The sequence below is a fragment of the Salvelinus alpinus genome, chromosome 30 (genome assembly GCF_045679555.1).
Source record: "Salvelinus alpinus chromosome 30, SLU_Salpinus.1, whole genome shotgun sequence".
Lineage (NCBI taxonomy): Eukaryota > Metazoa > Chordata > Actinopteri > Salmoniformes > Salmonidae > Salvelinus > Salvelinus alpinus.
Genome location: NC_092115.1, coordinates 29,069,511 through 29,087,292, shown reverse-complemented (window position 1 = coordinate 29,087,292; position 17,782 = coordinate 29,069,511). Strand labels below are relative to the sequence as shown.

Here is a 17,782-nt window from a genome sequence, read left to right as displayed (position 1 = left end):
AGCTGGGCCACTCAAGGAAATTCAGAGACTTGTCCCAAAGCCACTCCTGCGTTGTCTTGGCTGTGTGATTAGGGTTGCTGTCCTGTTGGAAGGTGAACCTTCGCCACAATCTGAGGTCCTGAGCGGTCTAGAGCAGGTTTTCATTAAGGATATCTGTACTTTGTTCCATTCAACTTTCCCTCGATCCTGACTAGTCTCCCAGTCCCTGCGACTGAAAAACATCCCCAAAACATGATGCTGCCACCACGCTTCACCGTAGGGATGGTGCCTGGTTTCCTCCAGATGTGGCGCTTGGCATTCAGGCCAGAGAGTTCAATCTTTGTTTCATCAGACCAGAGAATTTTGTTTCTCATGGTCTGAGAGTCCTTTAGGTATCTTTTGGCGAAGTCCAAGCGGGCTGTCATGTGCCTTTTACTGAGGAGTGGCTTCCGTCTGGCCACTCTAACATAAAGGCCTGATTGGTGGAGTGCTGCAGAGATGGTTGTCCTTCTGGAAGGTTCTCCCATCTCCACAAAGGAACTCTAGAGCTCAATCAGAGTGACCATTGGGTTCTTGTTCACCTCCCTGACCAAGGCCCTTCTCCCCCGATTGCTCAGTTTGGCCGGTCTTGGCAGTTCCAAACTTCTTCCATTTAAGAATGATGGAGGCCACTGTGTTCTTGGGGACCTTCAATGCTGCAGAAATGTGTTGGTATCCTTTCCCAGATCTGTGCCTCGACACAATCCTGTCTCGGAGCTCTACGGACAATTCCTTCAACCTCATTGCTTGGGTTTTGCTCTGACAACTATGGGACCTTATATAAACAGGTGTGTACCTTTCCAAGTCATTTCCAATCAATTGAATTTACCTTAAGTGGACTCCAAGTTGAAGAAACATCTCAAGGATGATCAAAGGGTCTGAATGCTTATGTAAATAAGGTAAAGTCATGATGGGGTATTGTGTGTAGATTTAGGAGGGGTTAAGAAATTATTTTTTTTAAAGTCTAACGTTACAAAACGTGGAAAAGGGAAGGGGTCTAAATACTTTCCAAATGCTCTGTATATAGATAGCCCAAGTCCATGACAGCTCTGAGCTGTATGGGAACTGGGGGCAGGTCACGTGATGTACACACATAGAGAAGCATCTAAATGGGCTGGGGGAGAGTGATGGGATTTTGAAAAGCTTTTAGAGGGCATTAGCCTTGGGCTCCCTCCTGCTCTGCACCTCTCTATGCCAATCTCAGAGCAGGGAGAGAGAGAAGGGAGAGGAGAGAGGGGAAATACGGAGAGGAGAGGGCAGAGGGAGAGTAAAGAGAGGGAGAGAGTCAGATATACTCATGAATTTTTGTGTCTCTGTGTCCAGTAAGAAGAAAGTTACAGGCAGTTTTGCGAGCCAATGCTAACTAGCTTTACAACAATGACTGGAAGTCTTCGGATATCTGCATGCTCTCATCCCTCACTCTCTTCACTCTCCAGGATTGGGGGGGAACCACTCCACTGCCTTCTGAGAGCTCCTATGAGACACTGTATACTTTGAGCAGCCAGGATGTGTCAGCTCTCAGCTCAGTTGGAGTTCAAAATAGACTATATAGGTCTCACATAGGGGAGGGAGAGGAAGACTGACTCACCTGTTGCGTCATGAGGGGGGCTCTCTGAGGTGGCTGCCTCCGTCCCGTCCATGCTGCTGCTGTCCTCCTCCTCCTCCTCCTCCTCCTCCTCCTCCACCACAACCGCTCTCCCTCTTGCACGCCCCCTGGGAGAGCGAGCGAGAAAGAGAGAAAGACAAGGACGCAAACTGGTGAGGGCCCAAAAAGGTAACAATGTTTGCACGTAAACCCGCAAAAAAATCTGTGTAAACTACAAGAAAATGTCCCCATTTTCAGAATAGCAAAATATTACTAACAATGTAAAACCAGTATAGTATCGTGATACCACAGCTGTGGTCAATGGAGCGACCTCTGACCTCACGTTTTAGAGGCCCTCTTGGCTGCAGAGACTAAATATTGCTGTTTTAAAGCAAATTTCCTGCAATTCTACCCATTTTGACATGGCTTATGCCATGTTCTTATGCTATCTGAGTGACTCATAACAAAATCAATGTGGGCCCCATGCCATGACATTTTTTGAAATTTTAGATTCTCCCCGTGTATTTTTTTATTAATTAGAGGAAACACTGTACTTTTCACAGTATAATGTAAAAAGCTGTACTACAGAAAATAGCTGAATTGCTCATATCCAAAGGCCGACCTGTGATTTGCCAGTTAGAATGTAGAAAATAATATAAATGCAAAATTATCTCCATGACAATGATGTGCATTTTGATTGTACAGTAAGAGGAAAACACACTAGGCCTATAGGAAACCATCTTCAGCCTACACACTCTTCCTTCCTTACACACACACTTCTTTCTCTCTCCCGCACACACTGCTCCCAAAAGTTAGCCACCAAAACAGAATTTGACAAACACCAGATTCATCTTAAAATTACATTGATTAGGCATATGCATCCTACCTTTGAAGCATCTGAGTAGGCTATCTATCCCTCTGTTTTTCTTGTGCCACCCAAATGTGTGCAGAGACAAGGTGTACCATGTTACCTGGCTAGCTAGCTAACAACAATTCCCGGTAGTCTGCAGTATTCCATGCATTTCTCTCTCCTGTACTTGACCCAAAGGACAAAGTACTCTGCTGTATTTCGTAGGTCGGTTCGGGTTTGCACCTCGTGCCCTTCTTTCTGCCTCGCTTTAACTCACCATCCGCCCTCTTCCAGTCCTCCGACATGATGACTTCCATCCGCGTGGTAAACTGGTCATGTCTTTATACCCGTCGCAAGACCAACTGGTTAATGCTTATTTATAAAACCCTCTTAGGCCTCACTCCCTCCTATCTAAGATATCTACTGCAGCCCTCATCCTCCACATACAACACCTGTTCTGCCAGTCACATTCTGTTAAAGCTCCCCAACGCACACACATACCTGGGTAGCTCGTCTTTTCAGTTCGCTGCAGCTAGCGACTGGAACGAGCTGCAACAAACACTCAAACTGGACAATTTTATCTCAATCTCTTCATTCAAAGACTCAATCATGGACACTTTTACTGACAGTTGTGGCTGCTTTTCATGATGTATTGTTGCCTCTACCTTCTTGCCCTTTGTGCTGTTGTCTGTGCCCAATAATGTTTGTACCATAATGCTACCATGTTGTGTGGCTACCATGCTGTGTTGTCATGTGTTGCTGCCTTGCGATGTTGTTGTCTTAATTCTCTCTTTATGTAGTGTTGTCTCTTGTCATGATGTGTGTTTCGTCCAATATTTACACTACCGTTCAAAAGTTTGGGGTCACTAAGAAAGGTCCTTGTTTATGAAAGAAAAGCAAATTTTCTGTCTATTAAAATAACATAAAATTGATCAGAAATACAGAGTAGACATTGTTAATGTTGTAAATGACTATTGTTGCTGGAAACGACTGATTTTTTATGGAGTATCTACATAGGCGTACACGAGGCCCATTATCAGCAACCATCACTCCTGTGTTCCAATGGCACGTTGTGTGTTAGCTAATCCAAGTTTATCATTTTAAAAAGGCTAATTTATCATTAGAAAACCCTTTTGCAATTATGTTAGCACAGCTGGACTGCTTGTAGGCCTGTTGAAAGGCAGGTCCTCACCAGACATCACCGGCAACAACGTCGCCAATGGGCACAAACCCACCGTCGCTGGCCAAGACAGGACTGGCAAAAAGTGCTCTTCACTGAGGAGTCATGGTTTTGTCTCACCAGGGGTGATAGTCGGATTCGCGTTTATCGTCGAAGGAATGAGCGTTACACCGAGGCCTGTACTCTGGAGAGGGATCGATTTGGAGGTGGAGGGTCCGTCATGGTCTGGGGCGATGTGTCACAGCATCATCGGACTGAGCTTGTTGTCATTGCAGGCAATGTCAACGCTGTGCGTTACAGGGAAGACATCCTCCTCCCTCATGTGGTACCCTTCCTGCAGGCTCATCCTGACATGACCCTCCAGCAAGACAATGCCACCAGCCATACTGCTCGTTCTATGTGTGATTTCCTGCAAGACAGGAATGTCAGTGTTCTGCCATGGCCAGCGAAGAGCCCAGATCTCAATCCCATTGAGCACGTCTGGGACCTGTTGGATCGGAGGGTGAGGGCTAGGGCCATTCCACCCAGAAATGCCTGAGAACTTGCAGGTGCCTTGGTGGAAGAGTGGGGTAACATCTCACAGCAAGAACTGACAAATCTGGTGCAGTCCATGAGGAGACGCACTGCTGTACTTAATGCAGCTGGTGGCCACACCAGATACTGACTGTTACTTTTGATTTTCACCCCCCCCCCCCTTTGTTCCAGGACACATTATTCAATTTCTGTTAGTCACATGTCTGTGGAACTTGTTCAGTTTATGTCTCAGTTGTTGAGTCTTGTTATGTTCATACAAATAGTTACACATGTTAAGTTTGCTGAAAATAAACGCAGTTGACAGTGAGAGGACGTTTCTTTTTTTGCTGAGATGTATGTATGTGTATATACACTGCTCAAAAAAATAAAGGGAACACTTAAACAACACAATGTAACTCCAAGTCAATCACACTTCTGTGAAATCAAACTGTCCACTTAGGAAGCAACACTGATTGACAATAAATTTCACATGCTGTTGTGCAAATGGAATAGACAACAGGTGGAAATTATAGGCAATTCGCAAGACACCCCCAAAAAAGGAGTGATTCTGCAGGTGGTGACCACAGACCACTTCTCAGTTCCTATGCTTCCTGGCTGATGTTTTGGTCACTTTTGAATGCTGGCGGTGCTCTCACTCTAGTGGTAGCATGAGACGGAGTCTACAACCCACACAAGTGGCTCAGGTAGTGCAGTTCATCCAGGATGGCACATCAATGCGAGCTGTGGCAAAAAGGTTTGCTGTGTCTGTCAGCGTAGTGTCCAGAGCATGGAGGCGCTACCAGGAGACAGGCCAGTACATCAGGAGACGTGGAGGAGGCCGTAGGAGGGCAACAACCCAGCAGCAGGACCGCTACCTCCGCCTTTGTGCAAGGAGGTGCACTGCCAGAGCCCTGCAAAATGACCTCCAGCAGGCCACAAATGGGCATGTGTGGGCCCTCATACCACCCTCATGGAGTCTGTTTCTGACCGTTTGAGCAGACACATGCACATTTGTGGCCTGCTGGAGGTCATTTTGCAGGGCTCTGGCAGTGCTCCTCCTTGCACAAAGGCGGAGGTAGCGGTCCTGCTGCTGGGTTGTTGCCCTCCTACGGCCTCATCCACGTCTCCTGATGTACTGGCCTGTCTCCTGGTAGCGCCTCCATGCTCTGGACACTACGCTGACAGACACAGCAAACCTTTTTGCCACAGCTCGCATTGATGTGCCAACCTGGATGAACTGCACTACCTGAGCCACTTGTGTGGGTTGTAGACTCCGTCTCATGCTACCACTAGAGTGAGAGCACCGCCAGCATTCAAAAGTGACCAAAACATCAGCCAGGAAGCATAGGAACTGAGAAGTTGTCTGTGGTCACCACCTGCAGAATCACTCCTTTTTTGGGGGTGTCTTGCTAATTGCCTATAATTTCCACCTTTTGTCTATTCCATTTGCACAACAGCATGTGAAATTTATTGTCAATCAGTGTTGCTTCCTAAGTGGACAGTTTGATTTCATAGAAGTGTGATTGACTTGGAGTTACATTGTGTTGTTTAAGTGTTCCCTTTATTTTTTTGAGCAGTGTATATACACACACACACACACACACAGAAATAAAATACTAGTTAATTTCCATAGCGGACACTAGCTAAATGTTAACAAGCGCAAGCTAACATTAATTGCAAGGACAGGCAAACCCTCAACCTTCAAATCAGAGCAGCGCTACAATTAACAGTTGAGAAATAAAAATAGCTATTTTTTTAATCTGGCTACGAGCACGTATATCCTACCAACGGGACATTAAAAACTGTAATATCTTATGTTTCACCGAGTCGTGGCTGAACGACGACATGATTAATATACAGCTGGCGGGTTTTCAGCTTTTTCGGCAGGATAGAACAGCAGCCTCTAGTAAAACAAGGGGCGGCGGCCTACGTATATTTATAAAAAACAGCTGGTGCACAAAATCTAAGGAAGTCTCGAGGTTCTGCTCGCCTGAAGTAGAGTATGTCATGATAAGCTGTAGACCACACTATTTACTGACTTGCCAAAACTATAGTTTGTTAACAAGAAATTTGTGGAGTGGTTGAAAAACGAGTTTTAATGACTCCAACCTAAGTGTATGTAAACTTCCGACTTCAACTGTAAGTAAGCTGTAAGGTCTACACCTATTGTATTCGGCATATGTGACAAATGCAATTTGATTTGATTGGAGAGGAAGCAGAGCGCACGTTAAGCTTTGCTGAATAGGCCTAATTGGGCCTGCTTGGGGGATATGTGGCCACATTATTATAGGACGACTTGGGAAATTGATGATCTGCAACAGAAAGCGCATCACAGTATCAGAAATAAAAATACAGCCAGGCTCGCCTGCCACTGACCCTTTCTAGACCTAATAAACTGTCAAGAGTAGACCCACAACTGAAAGGGCATTTACGCAGTTATTCACATATTGAAATAGCATTTTCACTGCAGCCTATTGTAGAATTGTGTACTCACTTGAAAACAATAATGCAATTATTCATGGTGTTGTAGGCTAGTCTAGGTAGGATGATTGTACTGTCCCTAAACAAGATCAATAGGGGAGCTTTTTGAGCAGCGGGCTCACTGTTATTTAATGCGCAATGACACACCCGGCCTCTCCTCTGCCTATCAGCTATACTCTACAAATATTATTTGTTCTTGTGGATTCTTATTGAAATTGGTGCAACTTTGAATGATTTTGTGTGTGGTATGATTGCTAGTTAGCCTATTGCAGATCTCGACAAACAGTAACGGTTAGCAGGCATAGGTGTGTTGTGACAGCCAACACAGCACCGATTGAAACGCTGCTCGTCTAATCAGCATCCAAACAACCAGTTTTATAAAAAACATTATTTTGTAATGGGATTGTTTTTTGGAGCTGAGATAAATGTTTGCCGTTTTAAAGCTAGTATTCTGCAATTCTGTGCATTTTGCTATGGCTAATGTGATGTTATTAGTACCACTAAATTAATTTAGAATGTTCTATTCTCCCTGACTGTTGAGCTTATATTTTGGTGATTGTTAGTTCTCAAAGATTATATTTTTTTTAAAGGACTGCGTAAAGAACTGCAACCCTGATGGGTTCTTCACACAACAGTTTCCTGTGTGTATCAAGAATTTTCCACCACCCAAAGGACATCCAGCCAACTTGACACAACTGTGGGAAGCATTGGAGTCAACATGGGCCAGCATCCCTGTGGAATACTTGACACCTTGTAGAGTCCATGCCCCAACAAATTGAGGCTGTTCTGAGGACAAAAGGGGAGGGTGCAACTCAATATTAGAAAGGTAGTCCAAATGTTTGGTATATGCAAAGGTCAATTATCGTTTCTACATACTTCACATCTGGTTTTAGTCATTTAAGTTAACACTGAAAGCATTTTTTTTTTTTTTTTTACAGTTTGGACTTGTGCAACCCAAAAAGAACGCTTAGGCAGCCCGCCCAAGGATTACAACGGCAGGGGAAAAAACATGACTGATTCTTAAAAGGGAGGCACTGAGGCCGCTGGGCAAGGAAAGGCGAAGTAGGAGGAGTGGTGAGGTAGATTGTGGGTACAAGCTGCTGGTACGGTGGTGGGCAACGGGAGAGGGCAAGAATGAGCATGATTCTCCCTCCCTGCTTTCAATGAGCTTGAATGTACAAACATCAACATCAGACAGAAACCTGGTAACCATTTAATATTATAAACTGAGTGGTTCGAGCCCTGAATGCTGATTGGCTGACAGCCGTGGTATATCAGACCGTATACCACACGTATGACAAAACATTTATTTTTACTGCTCTAATTACATTGGTAACCAGTTTATAATAGAAACAAGGCACCAAGGGTTTTTGATATATGGCCAATATACCCCGGCTAAGGGCTGTGTCCAGGCACTCCGTGTTGCGTTGTGCATTAGAACAGCCCTTAGCCGTGGTATATTGGCCTGGCCATATACCACATCTCGGGCCTTATTGCTTAAATATAGATTGATAGTAGCTAGCGAGATCATCCAAACAAGAACTGTGAGGTAAATATGCTACTGAGAATGCCTAGGACTGGGATATCTTCTTTCCAACTAAATTCTCCCATCATAGATCAAACCAGGGAAGCATATGAGAACCAAAGCCAAGCCCATTACTCTCAGTCCCAAATGGTATGACACAATTATTATGGCCTAATCGAAATGTAACTGCTGAACATAAGCAAGCCAAATTTTAACCCAATGGGAGAATACATCACGTAAAAACAAGCCAGTGATTTATAACACGACAAAACACAAACATGCGTTGATCAATCTGGATGATGAGAGGTGTAATATGGCCAGAGGTTGTGCTTCAGACAGACACACGCTGGAAATGAACAGAAAAGCCATATTACTTCAGCTACTACAATCAGGAGGACATTGAACCCGTCAGTTTTATTGTTATTGTCCATCCCTGTATGTTTGTGAAGTGTATACAGGCCTACAGACCTAGACTAGCACGCAAAACATGTATTTGGATAATATATTCACTTAATCAGGTTAAAATCATTAAGCTACCACCTCCTAAACAAGCTGCTGGTCAATGACTCTTGTCCAACTACCAGTGGAAGGCGGACGGAAGACAATTCGGCATTTTATGCTTCTCACGATAGATGGAATTTGGCCCTACTCAGATCACATTCGACCTCCTGTTGGGTGGCTCAAGAGACTTTACTACACGTCTCACACAATCACTAGCCTACCCCACCCTTCACATCACACACACCATCGCAAGCCTACCCCACCCTTCACCATCACTAGCCTACCCCACCCTTAACATCACACACACCATCGCTAGCCTTCCCCACCCTTCACCTCTAAGCTATGTCTCCTTTGATGATGATGATGGCAACTTAGCTGTAAGTGACACTAGGGCAGAGTTAAAGACACATAGATAGTTGCTACAGTCAAAACTCAGACCTGCAAACAAGGTGATGTTACCTTTTCCTCTTTTTATTGAAATGAACAGTCTGCAGAACAAAGTAAACAAACATCAATGGAGAGTGCATAAACAGCGCACACACACACACACACGGAGAGATCTGTCAGTGTCAGGATCCTCCAGTAGGAGTTCTGTCTTAACCCAATCTGAGGGCCACGTCGAGGTGATAATTGTCATGGATACAGATTAAACAGCACCACGTACAGTGAGCCCACTAGGTGGGAAGAGCAAACAGTCTAAATGAGCGCAGCCAGCATTTTGCGGGGGTAGTGGGGAGGATGCAGGGGGAGGGGGTAATTTTCGATGCCACTGGAGAAAGTACACACAAATCGGCCAGTTTGCCAAGTCAACTCCTCCCTCCAAATAACTTCCCACTCCAGATAAGAAGCAACAAGATGGAAGCCTAAATGTCACAGTTCAAGCCTCTGCATTGGGCAGGAAAAAGTGAAGCAAAAAAACAGCCATACTAACAGAAAGTACCAAATCAATAAATGAGTCCATGAGGCCCAAAATAAGCCCAGCTCTAACAGCGACGAGAGCTCCATAATGTTGTAACCCACGACCTCAAAGCCCAGCAGAATCCCAGTGATGACGGCACAGGGGTGTAGAGTAGACAGACACCAGGATAAATAAAAAAATGCATCGCTGTTCCCAGACATCTCCAGCTCCTCTCTCCCTCTGTCACTGTCTGATAGGAGAGAGGCCGTAAGGGGCTTCTCTGGTGCCCAACGTCTACAGCAGATAGATACGTCAGTTTGAGTAAAGATAGATACGTCTGTTTGAGTAGAGTCCATCTGACGTAAATGAATGTCTGATATCAGCCATATTCAGAAGATTGGTAGTACATACACACGAGCCATAAAGTCAACCTGTATTAAGTTGATGATGCATCTGATCTGACCTACCTTCACTGGCATGGAATATCACTTTCTCCACAATTACTAGGGTTTTCTGATTATTCACCAAGGTATTAATGATAAATACACTTTATGAGCAGCAGGTACATAAGAATATCTGACATTTAGGTCTAGTACAGACAACTGTATACCGTCATAACCCTGTCTGTGACCATTGCGAGCATGCTGTGCCTATAGCGCAGTGTCCTTATGCTCTCATATAGCCTTTGAAGTGTAGTCTTTTCTTTTGCCTTTTCTTGAAATGGCAAAAAACCCTAAAGGTCTGGAACACCCAACTCCCCAACTTCTCCCCATGATCCCACCACCAGGAGAAAGAAAAAAAGAGAAGGAGGGTGAAAATAATGCTGTGGTAAGTAGTTCCAGCTCTCAGGGAGCCGACAAGAAAACCTGGAACAGATTTCCCTATTCTGGACTGGAGTGGTGGATGACTGGGTGATTCAACGCGGTATCCAATCAGTCAACAAAATGTCTAACTTCTAAGAGAAGCCTATTGTGTCCTATTTACATCAAAATAGTTCCCAGTTGATACATGCTGCAAAGACAATACATTATCACTAGCTCTAGACTACATTTGTTCATTCTCCTGATATGAACACTTCAAATCTTACAAAAACAACATACTGGTATTGAGTCATCTGAGATATATACATGCAAGCTTCCCCTCCCCCTCGATGAAAGGTGCTGCCTGAGATGCAAGTATCGGTAATAATGCATACTTCCCTCCACCGTCCCATGGGTCTTTAGCATTATCACCGCCAAGAGTGTCCCAGAAAACTGATGCACTGTCTCTCATACAAACCCAACTGACCATAATAACACACTGATAACCTGACCAGCCGCCCAGTGCTTGATACTGGAACCAGGGAGACCTTGGAAAGAACCAAGTGAGGACGTCAGCGCATGCTGGGAAATACAGCCCAACCATATAGCAGGCATAGGCTATGTATTCCTTGGATCACTTGCATGCTGTAAATAATGGGGCAAATGACATGTAGGCCTACACCCATGCTTTGCCACTCCCACCAACCAACCTATCAGCTAATGCGACCTAGACAGGGAATTGTCTCGGCTGTCCTTATAGCCATGGCATAAACATATAATTTGGATGATTGATTGATAATAGATTGCTCACACACTCCATCTCCTCGATATCCTAATATGGTGACCCCAGATCAAATTAGTCAGAGTTGGATAAATTGTAGGCATCATATTAAACAGCTCGGCTCTCTGAGCTGCATTATGTGTTGCCATGGATATAACAAATGAGGCAGGTTGGTACTGCTGCATACAATAAAACCGTGGAAAGGGTTTGTGCTTGAGTTACCTGTATTTTTTAATTTGTTTAGCCCCCTATGCATAGAGTAGCTCTGGATAACGGTCTGCAAAATTAGATCTTTGCCTGATGAACAGATTTGGATAGTATCTGTGTAATGTTTATACACATTTTGGGGAAGGGGAATAGAACACCACAGTATGAGTCATAACACCCATAAAACCTAGCGGTTAAACTGGGAAATGGTTCCAATCTTATTTCTACCATTCATTTTTCCCATAGGGGATTTTAGAAACACTTACAATAAGAGCTGTGTTTCGTGTAGGCTTACACTGGCATGACGTTTTGATAACAGTGTAAATCTCTCTAGGACAAGGTGACTTTGATCAATATATTCACCTGTGTTTACACCCCAAAAATGTAAGCCATATTAGAAGATAATTAGCATATCATAAAGAACTACAAATACTATGATGATATGGGCGAGACTGCCGAATCGAGGCAAAGGTAAGAATCTTTGGATTAACTATCTAATGTTAATTCAAATGTAGTAATTAATAAATTGGCTACATTGCTTTAAATTGACAATTCCGTGAACGGTCTTGTTAAGTTTTAAATTGACACAATACCTGTTAGCAAAGGGGTCAGCTAGAGATGACATGCAGGAGCTTGCAGGGATTTGTAGTTTTGCATGACGTCTAATTTGATGCTAATTACCATTTTCAAATCTGAGAGTAAATAGAGACAAATATATTGATAAAAGTGTCACCTTGTCTGAGAGACATTTACATGGTTATCAAAAAGTCACGCCAGGGTAAGCCCTGATGACTCAGGCAAGTCTATGTGCACTGTAAATTACCAATAGAATTGTGAAGATATGGAGGGTAAACAACATACTTCTTCCTGGTCTTGGATGGTGCCTGGGGTGCAGTGGTGGTGGTGGTTGTTGTTGTTGTGGTGGTGGTGGTGGTGGTGGTGGTGGCAGCAGCATCCTTGCGCGGCCTGCCCCTGGGGCGCTTGTCTGTCTGGGCAGGGCTTCCTGTGGACGTGGCCCCTGCACTGCCGGAGAGCAGCGAGGGTCCCTGGTCAGAGGGCTCCACAGTCTTATCCTCTGATGACATTCTTCTCGGGGGAGGGAGAGAGAGGCATCAGTGCACAATCATGCCTGTTTGAATATGTGGTTTGGTTACTTGACGTACTTTGGAATCAGTGTATGAATAAGATGTGCCGCTCTCCAGGACAAGTTATCACATTGCCTTGATCAAATGTTGAATATATTCTACACAATTGATTATTAAAAAAATGGGCAATCTGCAGATGCTACATCCATTTTTAGACATAAATGAATGTACCCATTGATTCTTGAAGAACAAAACTTAAATGCCTCAACTGTCGTACCCCATCAGAACCCAAAATATAAGCTTATTTTACTCCAATGTTTGTAAACAAAGTACACTGAACAAAAATATAAACTCAACATGTAGTGTTGCACATGTAGTTGTCACAACACAATGCCACAGATAACTCAAGTTGAGGTAGCGTGCAATTGGCATGCTGACTGCAGGAATGTCCACCAGAGCTGTTGCCAGAGAATTCAATGTTAATTTCTCTACCGTAAGCCACTTCCAATGTCATTTTAGAGAATTTGGCAGTACGTCCAACTGGCCTCACAACCGCAGACCACGTGTATGACGTTGTGTGCGCGAGCAGTTTGCTAATGTCAACGTTGTGAACAGAGTGCACCATGGTGGCAGTGGGATTACAATATGGGTAGGCATAACTACGGACAACGAGCACAATTGCATTATATTGATGGCAATTTGAATGCACAGAAAAACCGTGACGAGATCCTGAGGCCCATTGCCGTGCTATTCATCAGTCGCCATCACCTCATGTTTCAACATGATAACGCATGGCCAGTTCCAACAACTTCACACAGCCATTGAAGAGGAGTGGTACAACATTCCACAATCAACATCCTGATCAACTCTAAACGAAGGAGATGAGGACTGGTTCTGATCCACCACCCTACTTTTTTTATGATGCATATCTGTATTCCCAATCATGTGAAATCCATGTACTTATTTCCTTATATGAACTATAATTCAGTAAAATCTTTAAAATTGTTGCATTTATAGTTTCCTTCAGTATAAATGTAAACACCATAGTATCAAAACATGGTTAAAACACATTTTTGTCATAGTCAGTTCTGGCATCCATAGCCTTTTTGAATTTGAGAGTGGTTACATTTCCCAGGCTCATCCCTCAGCTTATTACCAAAACAGGGGTGGCATATCTTTTTCCAGATATGATACTCTTGAGGAAATGCCTAAAACTTACCTCTGACCTATCTACATGTCCTTCAAAATCACTTATCAGCTGAAGCAATGTTCAAGCTATTCGTCAGTGTTATCAATGTAAGAGTTCACATACCTACTCTCTCCTTTCCTGAGCTACCTACCACCACACTGTGACCTCATGTCTCTGTCTGGATGATCGTTCGTCCTTCGATACCTTGCTTGTGTTCTTGCATTCCTCTCCTATCAGCCTCCGAAGTTTCCTCTACTTACCACTGAAATAAGCCTGCTCTATTTGTTTGTTCCACAGTGGATTAATTAGTTTGCTCCAATGTGGTTCTCTGTTCAGTATCATATTGTAACAGTATGAGAGGACAATGTAAACCAGTAGGCATATTTGTTTTATGACAAACACTGAGAACAAAAAGTCATAAGTGTATTGACTTTTCAGCTCAGCCTGACTGTCTGTTGAAGATGATGTCATCCTGATCTTTTAATGGGCTTGTCTGACACCCTGTTCTCTCAGACAGTTGAGGGACACTGCCAATGGGAGACTCTCTCTTCCGGCACACTGTCTCTTCTTGGAACTAGCCTACTACACAGGATCCATGGTTGACTAGACAGGATGCAGCTAATGCCAGAAGTGCCTTATTTGACATGATCTGCATTCCTGCTACCCATGACCAGGATCCATCCCTCCACTGCACCGTATACTGCTGTGTCATCAGGGGGACCTTGCACTGATTTTGAGATTGTGATCAACTAGCTACCTGTGTGAGAGCTGAGTCTTTTCCAAAACACAGCTTGATGTTATTCGGTGACTGAGCCTATATTTGACCTCTTGTGGCATCCAATGCAGTCTTTGTGTGGGAAGTTTAGCTAAGATTAGATGTAGTCAATGGGAGAGAAAAAAAACAAATGACACAGTATCAACAAATTGAGCTTGGGGTTGTTCCAAATCGTGTAGGTTGCTGCAAAATATGTAGACCTTAGATGAGCCCCCTTGATTGGATGGTCTTTGGTAAGCCAATTGCCTAACGTCTATATTCCATTCTTCCCAAAGGTAATCACAGCAGACCTTAATGTGGTCTGTGTCATACACAAGCAAGTAGGCTGATACATTCTGTGCCCTATAGAGCAATAGGCTTGAAAGCAAGTTTGAACAAGTACACGATAGAAACATAAATAGATAAAGTATGGATTCACGATAGAAACATAACAAATAGATAAAGTATGGATTCTGGAAAGACAAAGATTCACTATAGCCCTACTCAGCCTATGACCATAAGGAGGAGGCACAAGTGGGTGGCCAAAAGCTGGGGCGTGAAGTAGATCAATGACTGGATAAAAAAAGTGGAATAAAATATAGTGTAGTGATCAATTATAGTAAACATACTAAACATATACACTTCAAAGTGAATCTTAATGTTTCATATTAGTTTCTACAGAGATAACTACATTAGAATGGAAGAACATTGGTTTCATAAGGCAGTGGGTTGGGTACCCCAGACACACTGGGCTAGCTAGCTACCTTTGTTAAACTAGCGTACAGCACAAAGCAAATGCATGCTCAAGTCAGCCAAAACAAGCTAACTAGCTAGCTAGCCATCCTAGGTTCTTTGTAGTCTTTGTTTGGCTATTGCATGGCATTGCAAATGAGCAACAATATGATGTGCCTACTAATAGACTAGTGATATCCCACTTTGTGGGATACAGAGATATAAGATGATCAAGGTATTTGATTACTGATAAATGGGATGCAACTGCCTATATCGCCAGCAAAAGTATCTGAAAGACTAGTTAGCTAGTAACGGTAGGTAGCTACCATTAGCTAAGCCATTGGAAATGTGAGTTAGCGTTAGTCAACATCTACATAGTGTTGATATGCAAGGCTGCCTGATAGTTTTAACAATTAGCTACCATTAAACTTCAAAGTCAAGTAACTTTAGAAGTCATGCATGATTCCACAGCTACCTACCCGGTAGCTAACGTTAGCTAACTAGCGTGTGGATAAAAGGTTTTGGCTAGCAAATCAACTAGCTAGAGCCAACTCGCTACATTTCCCAAATACAGAAGTTTGCCAACTATGTAGATAGCTATCTAGTTTAGTAGATAGCTATCTAGTTTAGTTAGCATTATATTTGGTATGAGACGACCTCCAAAATAAATATACTGAGATCAAAACGAGCGTAGCTAACTTAGCTGGTCAACTTCTAGTTTACTGTTAGCTAACAGGTTCGCTAGCTACATAACATTACAGTATACATAATCAACAGCGGTGATTCAAAGCACACGTTAGCCTTGCATTTAGCCACAACTGAGGCATTCACGTGTCTAAATGTATTTTCTAACAGAAAATGTGTCTAGTTTGGCTGATTCGCTGTGTCGAAGAACGTTCGGACCAAACAAGGCGGCGAAAAAACACTAGGCTCGAGCGGCCGCTGCAAATCCGAAATTTATGTAGCAAGCTAGCGAGTACATGAAATAGCTAGGTAGCTAAAATAACTTACCTTTAAAATTATGTATAGTAAGTTATCTTCTTCATGTCCAAAATTTTAAGAGATATAGTTATATCACTTTGTAGTGTATTTGTGAGGAATAATGATAACGCCAACTGTCACTCAGCTAGTTAACGTTAGATAAGTTAGCTAGCTCAGTCTTCTGTTCTGTACGATAAGTAGCTAACTAGCTAGGTGGCCACGCCAATGTTAGCTACGAAAGCAATACCACCGCTGTTAAAAAAAAAGCATGAACGCATACATCAATAATCCGATGTTTAACATCACCCATTTGAAAAAAGGATGCAAAATGTAAATCCAGTAGAGATCAGCTTCATTGCAAACGCATGATGGATCACTTTCTTTTCTCCAAATGACAGCTGTCGTCGCACAAATAAAATGTTCAGCTAACTGCCACACTTAATCCTTTACTAACTATTATTATTATAGGGGGAAGATGTAGCCAATATCCATAATCCAAAACAGGCACAAATTCCAAGTAGTCTTCTTCAAGAACATTTCACAAAATCTTCACAAGAAAAGCAATGCTTTGGACAAAAATAAACGATGCAATGGCTAGTTCCTCGAGCTAGCTTGCTGGCTCACGAGCGTTCGCTTTGCCAACTGGTTCTATTTTCTTTAGCCGCGACAGAAAGCAAGATGCCTTAGCTGGCGTAGCTGACTAGCCGGAAAGACTAACATGAGTGTTCAGATAAACAAAAACATTTTTTTTTACTCTAACTATGTCAAAAAACACGAAATGGAGAGTTCTACCTGGTCAAAAAAAATTAAAGTTGTATCGTACTCTTTACGGTGGCCATGTTTAAGTGACACCAAATAATAACTCCCGACTGTAGGACTCCCAAAAATATAGGTCGAAAATATCGCTGTAAAAATCGAAGAGGTACACTTGGAGATGTAATGGTTTCTAATAATATTTTACTATTTTCACTAGTATTAGAAACCAAAACCGCAAATGATGTTAAATGCAATATCCATAGGTTTATAAAACAATTTCTTCAAAATACTCCCTGACCCTGCGGAAGAATATGGGCATTTAATAAATACGGTAAAGTGTATCGGTTACTTCTAAAATGTGGCATTCGGATGGAACGGACTGCGGCGGGCCTTGTAGTTTAAAGGGCAAATCAGCCACTTTTCAACCTCATATTCATCATCTCATAAGTCGTTTTGTGGAGTATCTGTACATTACTTTAATATTTATATTTTTGCCAACTTTTACTTCAAACCAAATCAAATTGTATTTGTCACATGCGCCAAATACAACAGGTGTAGACCATACAGTGAAATGCTTACTTACAAGCCCTTAACCAACAATGCAGTTCTAAGAAAATACCCCCAAAAAGTAAGCGATAAGAATAACAAATTATTAAAGAGCAGCAGTAAATAACAATAGAGGGGGTACCGGTGGTACCGAGTCAATGTGTGGGTGTACCGGTGTCGAGGTAATTGAGGTAATATGCACATGAAGGTAGAGTTATTAAAGTGACTATGCATAGATAGCCATTTGATTAGCTGTTCAGGAGTCTTATGGCTTGGGGGTAGGAGCTATTTAGGAGCCTCTTGGACCAAGACTTGGCGCTCCGGTACTGCTTGCCGTGCGGTAGCAGAGAGAAAAAATCAAATCAAATCAAATCAAATTTTATTAGTCACATACACATGG

At 43.0% G+C, this 17,782-nt stretch overlaps 1 protein-coding gene across 5 annotated transcripts in view; it reads right to left on the bottom strand.

Annotated features, from left to right (window-relative positions):
• Positions 1-17,123, bottom strand: part of LOC139559962 (histone-lysine N-methyltransferase 2C-like) — a 150,529-nt gene extending 133,406 nt beyond the window's left edge. For all 5 annotated transcript variants that reach the window (XM_071376447.1, XM_071376448.1, XM_071376449.1 and 2 more), the window contains exons 1-3: positions 16,111-17,123; positions 12,201-12,425; positions 1,607-1,731 (exon numbers count right to left, since the gene is read on the bottom strand). In XM_071376447.1, the coding sequence (XP_071232548.1) occupies positions 1,607-1,731; positions 12,201-12,424 (349 nt within the window). In that variant the 5' untranslated portion in view covers position 12,425; positions 16,111-17,123. The remainder of the gene's footprint in view (positions 1-1,606; positions 1,732-12,200; positions 12,426-16,110) is intronic.
• Positions 17,124-17,782: the final 659 nt, after the last annotated feature.